This window comes from Aureobasidium pullulans (assembly GCF_000721785.1).
Source record: "Aureobasidium pullulans EXF-150 unplaced genomic scaffold scaffold_20, whole genome shotgun sequence".
Classification (NCBI taxonomy): domain Eukaryota; kingdom Fungi; phylum Ascomycota; class Dothideomycetes; order Dothideales; family Saccotheciaceae; genus Aureobasidium; species Aureobasidium pullulans.
The window spans coordinates 18,001-34,223 of record NW_021941040.1 but is presented as its reverse complement, the minus strand read 5'-3'; the positions used below and the strand labels follow the sequence as shown (position 1 = coordinate 34,223).

The following is a 16,223-nucleotide window of genomic DNA, read 5'->3' as shown; positions in this document are numbered from 1 at the left end:
TGTCGGTGTTGATACAAGCAGGGTCGTACTTGTCCAAGACTGAGGGGTGAATGTGGGGCGCCTCATCACAAAGTGGGGTTCATGCATCATCACCTCGAACCTCATCTTCCATCTCACAACACAACGAAAGCACACGGCAAGTCTCTTACTCACACTGCCGAATCTCCTACAACCACCCTCGCACTTCCTGGCTTCTTCGTTCGCACTACCTGACAAGGCCTACTCACTCCTGGACCTCAGTCGAATCTCGCTGCAATGACGACACATCAAGATTATGGCAATAAGACTCCAGGCAGTCAAGTTGCCAATGAGTTCTCTGACAACATCAAAGACAAAATAGGTACGCCGCTTTTCATTTCATCATTCGATGTTCATCTCGCTATGGCGCACAACTCGCTCACGCTCTCATCGTGGCGACAGTCCTTATCACTGGAGTGTCGCCCAAATCTATCGGCCAACAGCTGGTGATGAACATTGCAAAGTATGGCCCTGAACGTATGATTCTCGCTTCTCGCACCTCATCCAAACTCGACACTGTTGCTTCGGAGGTGAAGAAGGAATATCCGAATGTATCTGTCGATACTGTAATTCTGGATCTCGCATCACAAGCTTCAACTCGGAAAGGTGCTGAGGATGTTACCAAGCTCGTTGACCGAATTGACATCCTCATCAATAATGCTGCAGTAGTTGACTCCGAGCTGCGTCGTACGGAGGAAGGTCTCGAGATGCAATTCGGCGTTGGTCATGTCGGTCATTTCCTGTTCACCACTCTCTTGATGCCTCTGTTTGAGACTTCGGCCAAGTCAAACAAGGCAGGAGCCACTAGAATCATTAATGTCTCCTCCGAAGGCCATCGTATTGGCCCTGTTCGCTTTCACGACTACAACTTTGAAGGAAAGCAAGTTCCAGAGGAAGAGCAGCCGTCCAACAAACAAGCGAGACTCAAGGATGGTCATAATTATTCCGTCTGGGTAGCATATGGTCAAACCAAATCAGCCAACATTCTCTTCTCGTTGGCTTTGAACGACAGATTCGGCAGCAAAGGCATCCGTAGCTACGCTTGCCATCCTGGAGGTAAATCACACTCGATAATTCTGTTCGAACATCATCGCTAACTTTCCATCCCAGCCATCCAAACAGATCTCTCACGCTCCCTCAATCAGAAAGATCGTGAGTTCTTGGACAGCATTGTCAAAGGCGAATGGATTACCCTCGATCAAGGCACTTCCACTATTCTGGTCGCTGCGCTTGATCCTGCTCTAAGCAAGCCGCAGAAGGGAGTTTACATGAGTCAGTGTCAGATCGCTGATGCTGCACCTTATACACACGATTTGGATATTGCGAATAGATTGTGGGAGTTGAGTGAGAAACTCACTTCGGGGCAGACGTCTCATCTGTGAGAAGTTGGACGTTATAATCGATCGTTCGTATGCTTAACAGGCCTTTGAACTTGTCCACTTTTCCCTCGGGAATAATGCTTACAGTACGGCCGTGACGGCCCACGGATTGCTGATCGGCTTGGCATGAATCCTTCCAGAATAGCATCGAGTGCCCAAAGCCGCACATCCGATATCATACTTATATCGACTGAAGACACAAGAGCTTTCTGGATGTGTCTTTCCATCAATAAACATCCATTCCAACCATCATCATCTACAATTCGGCCTAAAAAATTTCGTGTAAGAAATGCAATCCTTATCAACTATTGGATTTCTGGATGTCGCGCCTCTCCTACCAGCCAGCGTGGCGCTGACGTACATTGCTTTCGTACGTTTCGATTGGGGAGATTCAGTCAACCGTCGCTTTATGCGAATGCGAAACTCGGATCAGAAGGAACTCAAATCACAAAGTCTTCTGCCTGTCGACAAGTCACACCCCCAGCCTTCTAAAGCTAGACAGCAAACCTTCAAATCACACATCCTCAATGCAGCACTACCAATACTTCACACAAACCTCACAGTAGGTAGACTATGGGGACTTGATCGCTCCAAGAGGGTCTCGATTAATTTGTGTGCGATACAACTCGCTCTAATCGTCGCTGAGTATGCACTCGATGGGCTTCGACATCGCAATTGGAAAAGAATGGATCTACTGCTTTTGGGAATAGCTTGGTGCGACATGACGATCTATACGACTTCTGCAAAGTATTCAGCATGGAACATGGTCTTCTCGCTCATCATAGCGGTGGTTGGCATCGACTCAGTCTTGTTGCCAGACTCTAAAATCACCTCGACTGCGACATCCAACCAACTAGCAAAAGAGGGCTTGCTGGACCATAGTTTTCCTGAGCCAGGGCCATCAATGCGCCACTTTCACATCTTCAGTGTCTCGCTGCTGCTAGTCCACTTGCTCCACGACTACCCGGTACTGTCATCATGGCTTCTCGATTACGCGCCTTGGATGGGCCCGTTTTCGCCTTTCTGGATACCATTCGGTTTGATATATCTTCACACTGGCGTACAAGAGTGGTACAAGACGCATCAAAACGATCAAACCTTTTTACAGCATGTGCAAGCGTTTATCTCTCAAGTCTACACCCTAGCGCCACAAGAGCTGTTATGCGGTATTATACTACCCCTACTCACGCTAGGAACCTGGCTTTTGCTCTTTTTCGCAGCCAGTTATCTGACATCATGCCTTGGATTTCGATACCTTTTCCTTGGTTGTCCTCGAACCGCACCACAATTTTTGGACGCGGGAACGTCTGGAGGGTGTCTATATGCGATCTTCACTGCTGTTCATTTGCTACGACGAGCAGAACAGATCAAGGCAGACAGGCCTGATGGGACGTATCATTTTGGTCTTGCCTTAATTGTGGCATTTGGTCAGAGTGTCACTGCAGTCACTGTAGTGGCTCTTATTGCGTATATGGTGCGGGAATTCTGCTGATACTAGCGGCATGGAAACAGACGGCAAGACCGGGTTTAGATCTCAATGGATGGTTGGGCCGAGAGGCACCTTTGTTGAACGCGTTCTCGTAGAGTTGTTCCGTGGGTTTCTTCCCCAGGTTCAATCACAGAATTGCCGGTATCCGGGGAGGTGGTACACTGATCAGCCGCTATCAGCGCCTATCGTGAAGGCTTGTTTAACCGCAACTTCGCATCAATCCTCCTGCCGAATAGAGTGTAGTATCAAAGACCCGTCTTCTTTCTTGCCTACTCATCCTCTTCCTTGTTGACACGCTCGTCTAACTCTTTGTCTGCACGCTCCTAATTTCTCAAGACTTGTCCTTGCGCTCGAACTTGCCTCCGCCAGAAGATAGCATCGGATATGTCTTGCAGCAGATCACAATCACCGCCTCAGCCACCGCCTCTGTTCACAAGAGATGCGAGCACAATTATTCCACACGTCAAGCGCCTGATCACTCAGACTCGGAAAGTGCAAGAACATATCCTATCGACCGTCACACCAGAAACAGCGACTTTTGCCAATGTCATCCTTCCTCTTGCACATGATCAAAACTCTGTGTCTCGAGAGCTACCTGTCCTCGGTTTCTACGAGGCGGTCTCGACGGATCCTGGTCTCAGCGAGGCATCGACACAGGCCAAGAAGCTTTATGCAGAATTCGAAATCGAGACGAAAACTCACGAAGGTCTTTTCGACTTGGTCGAAGCAGTTGCGAAGAAGAGTGAATCTCTGGAACCTGAGGATCAAAGACTTCTGGAACGATATCACAGAGACTACCTACGCAATGGCCTCGGCATTTCATTGGAAGAACGGAACCGCTTCAAGGAAATTCAGAGCCAGCTTTTCAAACTCACAAGCGAATTCGAAAAGAACCTCCGAGAAGAAAACGCTGGTCTCTGGTTCAATCTCAGTGAACTAGCAGGTGTATCCGCTGACCTGATCTCCTCTCTCGACAAAGGCACCGACGGAAACGAAGGAAAAGTGTTGTTGACTTTTAGCTTCCTACATCTCTTTGGGGTGTTGAAATACGCTACGAACAGCAAGACCCGTCGGGTCTACTACACTGCAAGCGAAAACAAATGTCCTGCAAACATCCCTATATTCAAAGAGATCATGATTTTGCGTCAAGAAGCTGCCGAATTGCTTGGATATGCCAATCACGCCGCTTTCAGAATTGAAGAGAAGATGGCCAAGACGCCTGAGACTGTGATGAACTTCTTAGATGATCTAAACTCAAGACTTTCTGCTGGTGCGAAAAGAGATGTTGATGGCTTGAAGGAGTTGAAGAGGCAGGATTTGGCTGAGAGAGGAGAAGATCAGGATGACAAATTTTGGCTCTGGGATTATGCTTACTATCAACGCATGATGCTTGAGACTTCGTTTTCTGTCGACAGAAAAGCGACTGCGGAGTTTTTCCCCTTGGAAACGACGGTCTCTGGTGTCATGGATATCTTTTCTCATCTTTTCGGTCTGCGATTCGATGAGATTACCATACAAGACCGAGGAACGTTCTCACCTACAGGTATAGCTGAAGATCTCACATGGCACGACGACGTCCTCCTCTTCGCCGTCTGGAACGACGAACAACTCGGCTGTGGATTTCTAGGATACCTGTATCTCGATCTCCACCCGAGATCAGGCAAATACGGCGGCATGTGCAACATAAACCTCCAATGCGGGTTCACTCACAAGACTGGCGAACGCCATTACCCAGCAACAGCACTGCTGTGCAATTTCACCCCCTCAACTTCCACAAAACCAAGTCTTCTCATGCATGAAGAAGTAGTCCTCCTCTTCCACGAACTCGGACATGGGATTCACGATCTCGTCGCCCAGACAAAATGGTCAATCTTCCATGGCACAGCCACAGTCGATGATTTTTGTGAAGCGCCATCCCAGATGCTAGAATTCTGGGCCTGGGATCCCGATGTATTGAGCCAGCTAAGCAATCATTGGAGCCATCTCTCCCCTTCCCATCTGCAGAAGTGGCAGAATCAGAACTCTGGCAAAGCACAGCCGGATAAACATCTTTCCAGCAACATGATCAACGCGTTGGTCAAGAGTAAAAATGTCAATGGCGCGTTATACCAAACACGCCTGCTACATCGCAGTTTCTTCGACATGACTGTTCATTCTGCTACTTCTGTTGTAGCAATACAAGAGATGAATATGGCGGAACAGTGGAATCGCCTTCATACTTCCATGTCTTTTTTCAATACTCCTGAGGGATTTGATTGGGGTCATGGATATGCGAAATTTGATGCTTTGGTGAGGGTTTATGATGCTGGGTTTTATGGCTATCTTTAGTATGTGCATCTTCCCTTTCTTCCACTTTTTCTTCGCTCGTTTGGTCTTCTTCGTTGCTCTGGTGTGCTAACAAGTTTCCAGTTCGAGGGCTTACGCGACGGAAATGTTTTATACTGCGTTCAAGCGAGATGCAATGGATGCAAATGGGGGCAAAAGGTATAGAAAGATCATCTTGGAGAGGGGAGGCAGTGTTGATGAAATGGAAACACTACTCGAATTTCTGGGAAGAGAACCGAGTAATGATGCTTTCTATCAAGAGCTTGGGTTACTGTGACAGCCTTGTCTATAAGCTCAGATACAAGATAATCTCTGATCAAAGGTTTAGGTAATGCATGTTTGCAGAAAATCAAGACTAGAAAATCGTCGTAGATAGATTGACTTCGTTAATTACTCTTCAGTGCTCATTCACCAACTACTCTAATTTGCTTTACACAATCTGCCATTCTTCTGAGGAACCCAGTACTCCGACCCAACAGCAGTAGTAGCGTAAAACATATGATGAGGATCATACTTATCCTTGATCTCACTCAACTTCTGATAATTCTTTCCGTAGAAAACTTCTTGGAAATTCGGTTGTTGGAAATCTCCTTCGTTGAGATAACAACTTCCATTCGGTGTCAATTCTGCCAATGCAGGGATGAGTAGGTTGGTCATTTTATCCTTGTTGGCCACCATCTCTTCCCAAGGTGCGGTGAAATTCCACGGTGTGGTTAGAGTGGTGTCGATGAGGGCGTCGCGCCAACCGGGGTTTACTGCATTCTCGGGATAGCCGGAGCGGGCGAGGGAGGCATTGATGCCTACACCGATGAATTGGCCGCCGTTTTCGTTGATGAAGCGGAATGCGTTTGTGAGAGCGGTGTTGTTGTTTTCGACCACTGAGCGGGGGATGAGTCGACCACCGTATTGTGCGATGCCGACTTGAATGGGAGAGAACATCGTGTCGAAGTGTTCGAGGTAGGTGGAGAATTGACCGAAGTAGTGGGTATAGGTGATGTTGAGTTGGTCGAGCTTGCTCATGAAGGGGGTGAGTAGGTCTTGGAGTTCTGAGAGGGTTATTCCAGGAGCGGTGATGGGCGAGATGGCGAAGGATTCGTTGGTGAAGTACCAGACACTCATGGCTCCAGCATCGACGATTGCGGGAAGAGAGGCATGGTATGCCGTGACGGCTTCATAGTAAGTGTCCATCGGGATACCAGCGCTAGCGAAGGTCAAGTTGAAGCCGACAGTGGGGGTGTCAGGGTGAAGCTTGGAAGTCATGGAAAGAACAACACCATAAGTGCCACCGCCGCCGCCAGAAAGGGCCCAGTAGAGATCAGTGTTGTTCTGGCGATTGGCAAAGAGGTGGTTTCCAGTACCAGTCACGACTTCCCACTCCAGGACTTGATCAGCGGCAAGACCGTGTCTGGAAGTCAAGGCTGAGTGACCACCACCTTGAGAGTAACCACCAGCAATACCAACAGTAGGGCACTCTCCACCAACAACTTGGTAGCCAGCAGCATCGGCAATCTTGTATGCCTCGCCACCTTGGATACCTGCACCAACCTTGATAGCCTTTCCAATGTAGTGCTTGTCAGACCAGTCCTTGATCTCGGTATCCTTGAGGTTGGCCATCCAGAGGCCGAGTGCACCAGCACCGGTACTCTTTCCATTGTAGTCATGACCAGTGTTACGGACCACAAGACGGATGTTGTGGTTGGTAGCGAAGTTCAGACCGTTGACGACATCGTTGGCGGTAGAGACGTTGATAGCGTACTGGACATAGGTGCCAATGACACACTGGGCTGAGCGAGGTTGGAAAGGGTCACAGCTCTGGTTGGCGAAGAAGGGAGCCATGACAGAAGATGAGCTGGGCAGACTTGGAGATATTAGCCGATGTACCTTGACTCCTATACGAGATTCAACTCACTGTGTTTCAGGATCCAGCCAGCTGTTCTGCAGCTCAGTGCATCTCTCCTCGTCGTATGAGGCATACTGATCGTCATGGCAAGCAGCAGCGAGAGGAATCGTGGCAATGAGACGACCACCAACAGTCTCATTCAGGCTGCTCCATTCTGCCGAAGTCGGCCAGCAGGCATCTCCAGGGAAACATCTGCAGTCAGTGGGAGCGACATTTGAGACAGCGACATCAGCTGTTACAGCCAAAGCTGCAGCAGATGAAAAAGTGGCCAGGGCAAGAAGCCCAGGAACGATCGTCAGACGAGGCATGTTGATGGTTGTGTCTGTTGGAAATAAAGTTGGGCAAACCTCAGCGAGGTATATAAAGGACAGAACGACTCAGGGACCCTGCGCCCACGAGGCACTTCTCGGAGACTCTCGCTACGACACACATTAACTTGCCGAACCTCGTGGCCTCAACGACAATCTCGAGAAGGATGCAAGTTGCGGAGTGCAGCCTGCAGGATAACTCGGCAAAGCCAACCGCATGGAATCCGCGAAAAAGCCGCGGTCGTCGATCAGGCACATGCGCCTATGAGTAAGTTTTGAAGCACTAAAAGACTCGCAAGAATACGATATCCAAAGTCATACTCAACAAGGTAATGCTGCCGACGGCCGTAGTTGTTATAGGTGAAGCTGGGTGTTGCGGCCCCCACTTTCCCTGAATATTTAATGTAGATCGTTCGCGTAATACGGAAAGCAGCCGACCGCTCCCTCACATGCGGAGAAGCTTTGATCTCAGGGTAAACTGTTTCATCCTTCGGACCTTCGGAGCGCTGACTTTATCAAGCAGGGCAATGTTGATGAGGGACCACCTGGTGGCTTGTCGCTCCATCTCGACAAAAATCGTCAAGTCCAACCATAAGTTCAGTGGAGAAACCTCGAGATGCTCCATCCATCCTACGGGCGTAGGGTATTGCAGCCCTGCAACCCGAGAGGAACAGTCCACAGATCCTCCAGCGTGAGATGGACTCATCTGCATTGTCTTAGATCACATCGGCAATGTTGTCCCAGTCAGTTGGTCCATAGGGCTGCCGAAATTTTGCAACCCAGGAATTCGTCGCTACGGCCATAACAACAAGAGGAAGCATCAGCGATTGTGTAGAGCCGAGTATTCTGATGCTGACTACGAGAGATATGCGGATTGAAGCGGTGGGACGTTGTACGTTTAGCGAGTCGTCTCTGTGCGTCGATGCGAATGACTCCCCTCGCCAAATGCTAAACCATAATTGATGATTTCGAGTAAGGTTGCGTCGGCCCAAGTCCCCCGAAGAAGATATCACCTGAGAAAATCCAAGGACCGGTGGGTCATGTTGAATCGAGCCGGAGATTCGTCTGTAACAAGGACCAAATATTGGCATGTGCAAGGGATCTACTGCTGGAGATCTTCGAGCGAAGGATTGGCATGATGATCCAGGAAGACCATCCGGCAAGGCAGATATTACCCTTGCACCGCATCTTTCGTCTTTGAGATAGAATGTATTTCTCCGTTGTCGACACTATCCATGTCGGCTCCACCGTATACTCTCGGATGGGTGCACAACCTCGAAACCGCGCCTGCATCAAGTGATGCGAGAGGTATCATTGCGCTTGCCGTTGTGTTCCCTCTCGTGGCAGTCCTCTGTGTTGGGTTCAAATTCACTATCCGACTGAGAACGATCGGCTCAGTCGGATGGGACGATGTTGCACTGGCCATTAGTTGTGTACGCCTCAAGCGGTCAAGGATGGGAATACATTTGCTGACTCTCAATGCAGGGCCTGAACATAGGATACAGTGCGACGGCGATATATCGTGAGTGGGAATGAGATTCAGCAGGCCTTGGTTATCATACTGATCGTGTCCGCAGAAACGAAATGGGGTCTGGGACTCAACGCGGCAGACTTTCCTCCTGAGAATGCAGTTCCCTTCAGCAGGGTGGGTCTCTCACTGCTCACCTCCTCTGCCTGTACTGACGAGCGATAGACACAATTCGCTGGTGGTCCTTTATACTGCCTGACCGTCCTTGGATTCAAGCTGTCGCTACTCATATCTTACCTTCGAGTGGCTGGATTCAACCGAACGTATGCCACGATCGTTTGGGTTGTTATCGTCTCAGTCGTGATCAGTCAAATCGTATTCACCATCTTACTCTCTGCTGGCTGTCGACCAATCGCAAAGCAGTGGGATCCGAGCATTCCAGGAAAGTGCATCAACGCACTACCAGCTTACTTTGCGCTCGGTGGAACAAGTCTAGGGTGGGACTTGATTATCATCATCCTTCCTTTCCCAATCTTGCGGAGGCTCCAGCTTGACTGGCAGAGAAAGGTCGGTCAAGTCGTATTGAAGAAGCAATCACATACTCACTCGGTCTCTAGGTTGCTCTCCTCGCTGTCTTCAGCTTAGGGTTTTTCGTCACCATTGTCCAAGCAATTCGGTTGACGAGCATTGCAAAGCTCGCAACATACACAGACTCGAAAGGATCCATCCAGTGGTCCGCCGTAGAAATAAACCTCGGAGTGGTTGTGGCATGCGTGCCAACCTTTGGACCACTGGTGAAACGCTTTGGTCAAAAGGTCTCACGCGGATCTCGATCAAAGGTCTCACGATTGGCCAATTCGTCACGACGGAAAACAAACGAAAGCCGCAGCAGACTCCCAGCCGACATGAGTTGCAGCTGGAAAGGTCCGACGGTAGCTGAGGACGAGATCGAGCTGTGGACATCCACCAATCGCATTGTCGGAGGTGCGTCACGAATACAAAGCTCTGCGACAGGATCGGGGGATGACGATGACGGCAAGCAGAGTGCGTCGCAGTCAGTGCACGAACAGCAAATTCGCGTCCAGCGAGACGTTACGGTTCGGATGGACGATGGTGGTATACAGCATGTGTAGTACCTTGTAAGAGATGGCAGTTTCAGCGACGCAATGTCCGATCCAGACAGCTAGACGACCAGACTCGTGTGAGGTAGTGGCGGGTGTTCTTCGAAAGCAGGTATGCAGGCAGATACGTTTCCAGCATCGACCATGGCTCCGCCACATGGTATCGACCAGCGTAGGCACTCTTCACCCCTTCGCTTCTATACTCAAGCTCTTGTACTGATGTTGTTGCTCTCAGAGGACGGAACGATGTGTATCCTGATCATTTCTTGAGAGGAGAAGATGCCGAAGGACAAGGCAAGAGATGGATGCGGCCGCGACTGGGAGAGTGCGCCTGTGTTTATGTGAGATTTGCTGACTTTCGCTTGAGCGTGAACCATGTCCTTCTTGGTCGAGGTGAATGGTGGCGCTGGACATAAATGGCAGGCGCCGGCTGGGAAGGCGGCGCCTGGTCAGCCATGGACATGCGCTCAACGGGTGGCCGTGGGGTCGCGAGAGGCAATCCATCAATGCCGGGAGTGGAGTTGCGCAATGTCGGCGACGGTTCAATGTTGCCGGTTGGTTGAGGGTCGAGAGTCAGTCGCTAATATCGAACGGGCCAGAGTTGCTGAGATCAAAGACTTCCCCACCTCACATCTGCTTTGCTTGCTGGTCCCTGCTTCATTCGGCGCCGGCGGATCATCCCGTTGTCTCCGCCAACCTCGAACTCGGACTCGAACGCTCCCACCCTTTCTTCGCACTCTCCCTTCATTCTCCATCAACAATTCAACAAACCTGACCTTCAGACCATCTTTTTGCAGTCAAGAATTCTCGGCGCAGCTCGACTCTCAAGCGACTGTCGAGTATCGTTGATCTCTCGATGGGCTCACAGGCGCTGCTGCTTGCCGCGTCGGTACGCAGCTCCGGGTGAGTGCGGTTGGGTTAAGCTATTCTACCTCGAGTCGCGGCGCAAGTGGACTGCTGGCAGTTGCGAAACGTTAGTATTCTCTTACTACCAAATCAACCAATCTTGTTGCTTGACCCGCGGCAATCAGTTGAACGATGACGGGCTGGTTTCACTCTGGAGATACCAACGTACAACAATTCATCCAGTCGGACAGGAGGGAACAAGCGGAAGAAAGAACGATTCAACCTGCACAATCCGACACCAACCAAAGTCTTTCCTATGGTGGACAGCGATCTGGCTGCACTCTGTCTTACCAGCACAAGGTGGGCTGTGGCATGATCGCCGAGAGCCAACACTCCTTACACCGTAAGAACAAGCGCATCGCCTGGGTATTCGTTACAATTTTTGTTTCCAATCTTATGCAGGATTCAACACGATTGTGATGCTCGTGATCTTTCGGCTCTTCTTTGTGCTTCATTCTAGCTTCAAGCCTGTGCTAGCAAGTGTTGCGTAGAAAAGTTGTAAAGACAAGTGCTGTGTCGGTGTTTATCCCAGATGGACCGTTGACATGATCGCATTGCTCCGCCCTCTGAGCATCTGCTCAGATTGCGATGCAACATCACGACGGGCATGAGCGTATTTCGTGAAACCAATCACATGCTTCTCCATGGACGGCATCTACTGTCTACGTTTTTGACAATGGCAGTCTGACAGTACATTTCTGACATTGCGAAAAGCTACTTAGGTAGCTTTCCAAACACTGCAAGGGGTCCGGCCGGCCGGCTTGAGCATGCGAGTCAATCCTCGACGACATTTCTGCTTGGCAGGTACCGTTCTGGGAAGTTGATTTGAGGTTCCTGTCTTCCAAGTTAAGCTTCGCCTGCATCCTCATGGGAGCGGCAGTGCATCTCGAAGAACAACAGCCCTACGTGCGTAGCCTGAGGGAACGTCACAATAGGCAGGCATTTCGATTTCTCTGGATCATGTCCAACTGTCCGCCCATCTTGACAAAATGGACAGGAGTCATGCGCCGTGGAATTTTGCATCCAAGTCTGAGCAACAAGTTTAGCCGGCAGTCAACTTCGAATGCTGCGACCACGATAGCTTGACATCGACGTTTCAACGGAGAACCCATGACTCGGGTTGGACACTCTTATCGTGTATCGAGACTACGCTCACTTTCAAGATCTCCCTTGGGTATATTGGATCTCGTAGATCTTTGCAATCTTCTTAAGATCGCTGTAAATTACCAAGAATGATCAAAGCACCATCAACTGGAATTTCTTATTGTTGTTCAGGTGCCCCACGCCGTTGAGATGGAATAAATGTCACCCCGTTGTGGGCACGATCCGTGCTTGTTCCCGCGCGCCAACTCTATTGTCGGAAAGTCTACCGAATACTCTACAGGAACTTTGTCTCTGAATCGTTGCAACATCTTCTCCTAATATCGACCACTCAGGACTCCCAATCTGTCTGCCGTATGTTCTTGGCTGAGGATATACAGCAACTGCCGATGATTACCGTCAGTGATGGCGGTTGTCATCAAAGTCTGCGCCAAACGGTGATCTTGTCCGTCAAGCCCATCTGAAACTAGATGTGCCTTGTTGTGCTGGATCTTGGTTGACAAATTTGGTACCGCCATAATCATTCTCCTACACGCACTGCCGCGGGTTGCCCCACCCTGCTATCTGTCTATAGATACCTACTTGCTCCCTTGGCCTGAACTTGTCTCCCCTCAGACCTGTCTTCCCCCGCCATTCGACCATCTCTTCACAACCGTCAACATGGCAAGTGAGGCACAAATTGCTCAGATCATGCTCTTGGTCGAGTCGGGCATACCCCTGACCGAGATTCCCGCTGGCCGCCCGCCTCCAGGCGAGGTTTCTCACATCCACCATGCGGTTGGCAGAACGCATATGATCACAACATGCGATATCATCTGCATGATCATCGTGTGTACTGTTGTCGCCATGAGAATGTATACTCGCATTCACCTTCTCAAGAATCTCTGGTGGGATGATTGTAAGTCTGATGCTGCCTCACTGCTTGCTTCGATGACTGACAGAAAGCACAGGGTGCACATTGTTTGCTCTTGCATGCTGGATCGGTGAGACTGGACTGTTCCAATATGCCTGCAAGTTCGGAGCAGGCAAGCATGTTTACGACATCAGTGTCGCAGACCTCTACCCCAACCTTCTGCGTGGCTGGGTTGTCTGCGCTGTCATGTACAGCATAACCATGCTTTTCTCGAAAATGTCGATCCTATTGCTCTATCGCCGCTTGTTCCCCATCGTCAACTTCGCCAAAAGATGGTGGGCTGTGGTTGCCTTTACGGTCGCTTATTCGGTCGGAGGCATGTTAGCATCTCTGTTTCAGTGCAGACCGATGGAATCAGCATGGTAGGTCAAACCCAGAACACAAGCCCTCTACAACTCTCTGACTCAGCTGCACAGGACTCTTGATGTTCCTTCGGACTACTGCATCAGTACTGAAAAGTTCTACACTGCCAATGCTGCCTTGAACGTGGTCTCCGATATCATGATTCTCATCCTGCCTGTACCCATCGTTTGGGGTCTTAACACGGACACGCGCAAGAAGGTCATCCTTACCGGTCTCTTTTCAATGGGTAAGCGCCAACGACCCGCCTGCTTCTGAAGCTTTCATAACTTACGTTGTGATACAGGATCTATCTCGTGCCTCGTCAGCATCCTCCGCATGCGCTCCATCATCGTCTTATACAAGTCTGGCTTCAACGACTTGACCTGGGGACTTGTGGAAGTCGTACTTTGGTCACAAGCAGAACTTACCGCTGCCATGATCTGCACATGTACGCCCTGCCTGCGGCCATTGTTCGAGAAGATCATCCCTGCCTTGCGCTCGGTCGGCTCGAGGAAGGGGACCCACGGAAGCAATACTGGAGGATACCTTCGCACAAACGATTATGGACACAAAAGCACAGCGAGCAAGTCAAGATCTATTGCAGATATTGAGATGGACGCCGGGATTCGCAAGAAGGTCACTGTTGATGTCAGTGCCATGGGGTCTGACGACAGTGATAGCCAGAAGAGCATCATTCATCATTAAGCTTTTGGTTGGGATTGGTATAGGACACAACGTTCAAGGGAAGAACATGGGATTGGTTGGGGGGACTTACGACAATACAACAAGCTGTTTCGCAGCACATTTTTCTGTCACTGCACATACGCTGCGACGCGTCGCGTCCTTGGACCCATCGACTGTGAGTACTAACCAGGAGCTAGCCGTGTGGTAGGCTTCTCATCTCCGATTCTTTGACCATAGATAGACATCAGGCATGTCACCGAGCTCGATTGGTCCGGTCGTGTAAACAGAAGACGCGGGAGAAACGCGTGCCTTGTGCAAGCTCCGCAAGCTTAGTAAGCCTCGGGTGGTTCTCCCGAAGCCCGCTCGATCTTCGAGCAATCAAGCAGTCTTGTAGCATAGAACAGCCAAGTCACTTGATCGAAGATGAGATGGGCTAGGATAAGTGTATCGAAAACAGTAAAACTACATGCTCATAAGGAGATCTGTCGACCAAAATCATGTTATTACATCTTCTTTCCTTGATGTGCGGTTTGTTACATGCGTTATTAATGCATTGTCTTACAATTCGATCCTAGAATTTGATTTCATTCTATAGCGTATCGGTCTCTATTTAGAGACCGCTGAAAATTATACTGGACATGCTTATAATTGATATATCTAACGTCCGTAGCTAGAAAACGAGGGAATGTATACCGTCGTGCTATAATTACCTAACTAGATTGTTTAAGTATTGTTATCTAGACAACCCTATTAGACACGACATATAGCTAGGACGCTTAGACCCGCTAGAACGGGCATTAGCTCTTCCCCTCTTACCTATAGTTCCTAGTTAGAAGTCTTCGTACGGCCCTATATTAATACCCTAACTACCCTTACGCTAACCTATGCGCTATACTTAGTTTCTATTAGATCCTCACTAAAATTAGATATGTTATACAGGTAATATTAGTGTTTAAATGGGTCAAATTTTAAGTTTAATACTTCGTATACTACCCCTTCGCGGCAATATACGCTGCTACGCGGTCCTATACTAACTCGGCTAGTCCTATTATAATTCTCTTATTAATAGCTTTAAATGCGTAAACTAGAGCATCTTCTATACGTTAATAGATCTGTTCCTTAGTTCTACCCTAAGTTTCGTAGTCTAGATATAGTTCGTAGAGCTTCTATTTTAGAAGTGCCTATATGTGTTTAATAGGGTTTAAATCCGGAGAGTATAGTAGCCATTTAAGAAGCAATTAGATGCGCTTCTTATGTAGCTACTTAGTTATTTTTCTTATAGTATAAATAGGAGCGTTATCCTACATAAATATGCTATTAGTTTCTAGGAAAGGTAAGAGGCCGAACTTTAAGGCCTCTATATAGCTCTTAGCGAAGTAGCCTTACTTAGGGGCAGTTATATCTCGCTTTATAATAATAAGATCTAATGTTTCGTAGGCTAAAATTGCTCCCTATATTATAACACGTATATCCTTACTCTTATTAGTAGGAACTACTATATTTTGATTAAAAGCCTAGCCTATATAGCGCTTGACCTAAGTAGTGCCTTTTCTAGATCCTCGCTCTATAGAACACTCGTCTAAAAAGATGACTCGAAACCATATATTAAGGGTCTAGTCCTTATGATTTTTACACCATTTTAAGCGCGTAGCGACACTCTTCTCTATAAGTAAGGGGCGTTATTTAGCGCGCTAGGATAGGAGGTCGTAGTTACGTAGAGTTTAGTAGGCGATAGTATAGCTAGTTTTAAAGGGAAGTTCTTTTAAGAGCCTCTTATAGTTCTATTTAGGGTTTTAAGTATAATAACGTAGTAGTATATGAACCTTACGATCTAAGAGAGTCTTTAGACGTCCTAAACGAGGAGCTAACTATTAGTGGTCGCGCGTACTACTAAGATTAATGGTTAACTAAATAGAGCTCTTAGGGACGCTAGATAACGTTAAAACGCGCCTATACAAATTGCCGAGTTTATTAGCTATAACGAGGGCTACGCGCGCAGTAGGGTAATACTCCTAGTTACGGCGACAGTTATATAAGATTATTAAGAGAGGACTAACTATATTAACGTTATTATAGTAGGTAGAAGGGAAGGGGTAGTTACGTTAAGAGAGTAGAAACGTAGGGCTATATGAAGACTTCTAACTAGGAACTATATTTAGACCCTTACCGTAAATGATTTTTCGGCGATAGTTATTATCGGCTCTTATTAGTCGTTATTAACTTTATTACTAGTTACTAATACTCTCTTCCTTCTTACTACTTATAGCAT

The 16,223-nt window shown here is 48.5% G+C and overlaps 7 protein-coding genes across 7 annotated transcripts; 6 read left to right on the top strand and 1 right to left on the bottom strand.

Annotated features, from left to right (window-relative positions):
* The first annotated feature begins 31 nt into the window (after nt 1-31).
* M438DRAFT_96147 (NAD(P)-binding protein) lies at nt 32-1,612 on the top strand. Its single transcript, XM_029910437.1, has 3 exons — nt 32-340; nt 421-1,074; nt 1,129-1,612. Exons 1-3 carry the CDS (start codon nt 256-258, stop codon nt 1,398-1,400), a joined length of 1,011 nt encoding a protein of 336 aa, XP_029757285.1. The 5' UTR covers nt 32-255; the 3' UTR covers nt 1,401-1,612.
* A 1-nt stretch (nt 1,613) lies between these two features.
* M438DRAFT_95878 (uncharacterized protein) lies at nt 1,614-3,080 on the top strand. Its single transcript, XM_029910435.1, has one exon. It carries the CDS (start codon nt 1,687-1,689, stop codon nt 2,887-2,889), a length of 1,203 nt encoding a protein of 400 aa, XP_029757284.1. The 5' UTR covers nt 1,614-1,686; the 3' UTR covers nt 2,890-3,080.
* A 190-nt stretch (nt 3,081-3,270) lies between these two features.
* M438DRAFT_367998 (metallopeptidase MepB) lies at nt 3,271-5,315 on the top strand (the record flags this gene model as incomplete). The annotated part of the gene is made up of 1 exon (XM_029908010.1): nt 3,271-5,315. The coding sequence occupies one exon, from the start codon at nt 3,271-3,273 to the stop codon at nt 5,212-5,214; it is 1,944 nt and encodes a 647-aa protein (XP_029757283.1). The 3' UTR covers nt 5,215-5,315.
* Nucleotides 5,316-5,418: 103 nt separating this feature from the next.
* Nucleotides 5,419-7,726, bottom strand: M438DRAFT_399325 (FAD binding domain protein). The gene is made up of 2 exons (XM_029909409.1): nt 7,121-7,726; nt 5,419-7,069 (listed from the first exon to the last, which is right to left on the bottom strand). The coding sequence occupies exons 1-2, from the start codon at nt 7,417-7,419 to the stop codon at nt 5,632-5,634; spliced, it is 1,737 nt and encodes a 578-aa protein (XP_029757282.1). The 5' UTR covers nt 7,420-7,726; the 3' UTR covers nt 5,419-5,631.
* Nucleotides 7,727-8,516: 790 nt separating this feature from the next.
* Nucleotides 8,517-10,099, top strand: M438DRAFT_348193 (uncharacterized protein). The gene is made up of 5 exons (XM_029906084.1): nt 8,517-8,852; nt 8,905-8,941; nt 8,997-9,064; nt 9,113-9,454; nt 9,505-10,099. Exons 1-5 carry the CDS (start codon nt 8,655-8,657, stop codon nt 10,018-10,020), a joined length of 1,161 nt encoding a protein of 386 aa, XP_029757281.1. The 5' UTR covers nt 8,517-8,654; the 3' UTR covers nt 10,021-10,099.
* A 144-nt stretch (nt 10,100-10,243) lies between these two features.
* On the top strand, nt 10,244-11,283 carry M438DRAFT_348192 (uncharacterized protein). The gene has a single exon (XM_029906083.1). The coding sequence runs from the start codon at nt 10,384-10,386 to the stop codon at nt 10,855-10,857; it is 474 nt and encodes a 157-aa protein (XP_029757280.1). The 5' UTR covers nt 10,244-10,383; the 3' UTR covers nt 10,858-11,283.
* A 1,422-nt stretch (nt 11,284-12,705) lies between these two features.
* On the top strand, nt 12,706-13,975 carry M438DRAFT_280282 (uncharacterized protein; the record flags this gene model as incomplete). Its single annotated transcript, XM_029901155.1, has 4 exons — nt 12,706-12,913; nt 12,966-13,290; nt 13,345-13,517; nt 13,575-13,975. 4 exons carry the CDS (start codon nt 12,706-12,708, stop codon nt 13,973-13,975), a joined length of 1,107 nt encoding a protein of 368 aa, XP_029757279.1.
* Between the last annotated feature and the right edge of the window lie 2,248 nt (nt 13,976-16,223).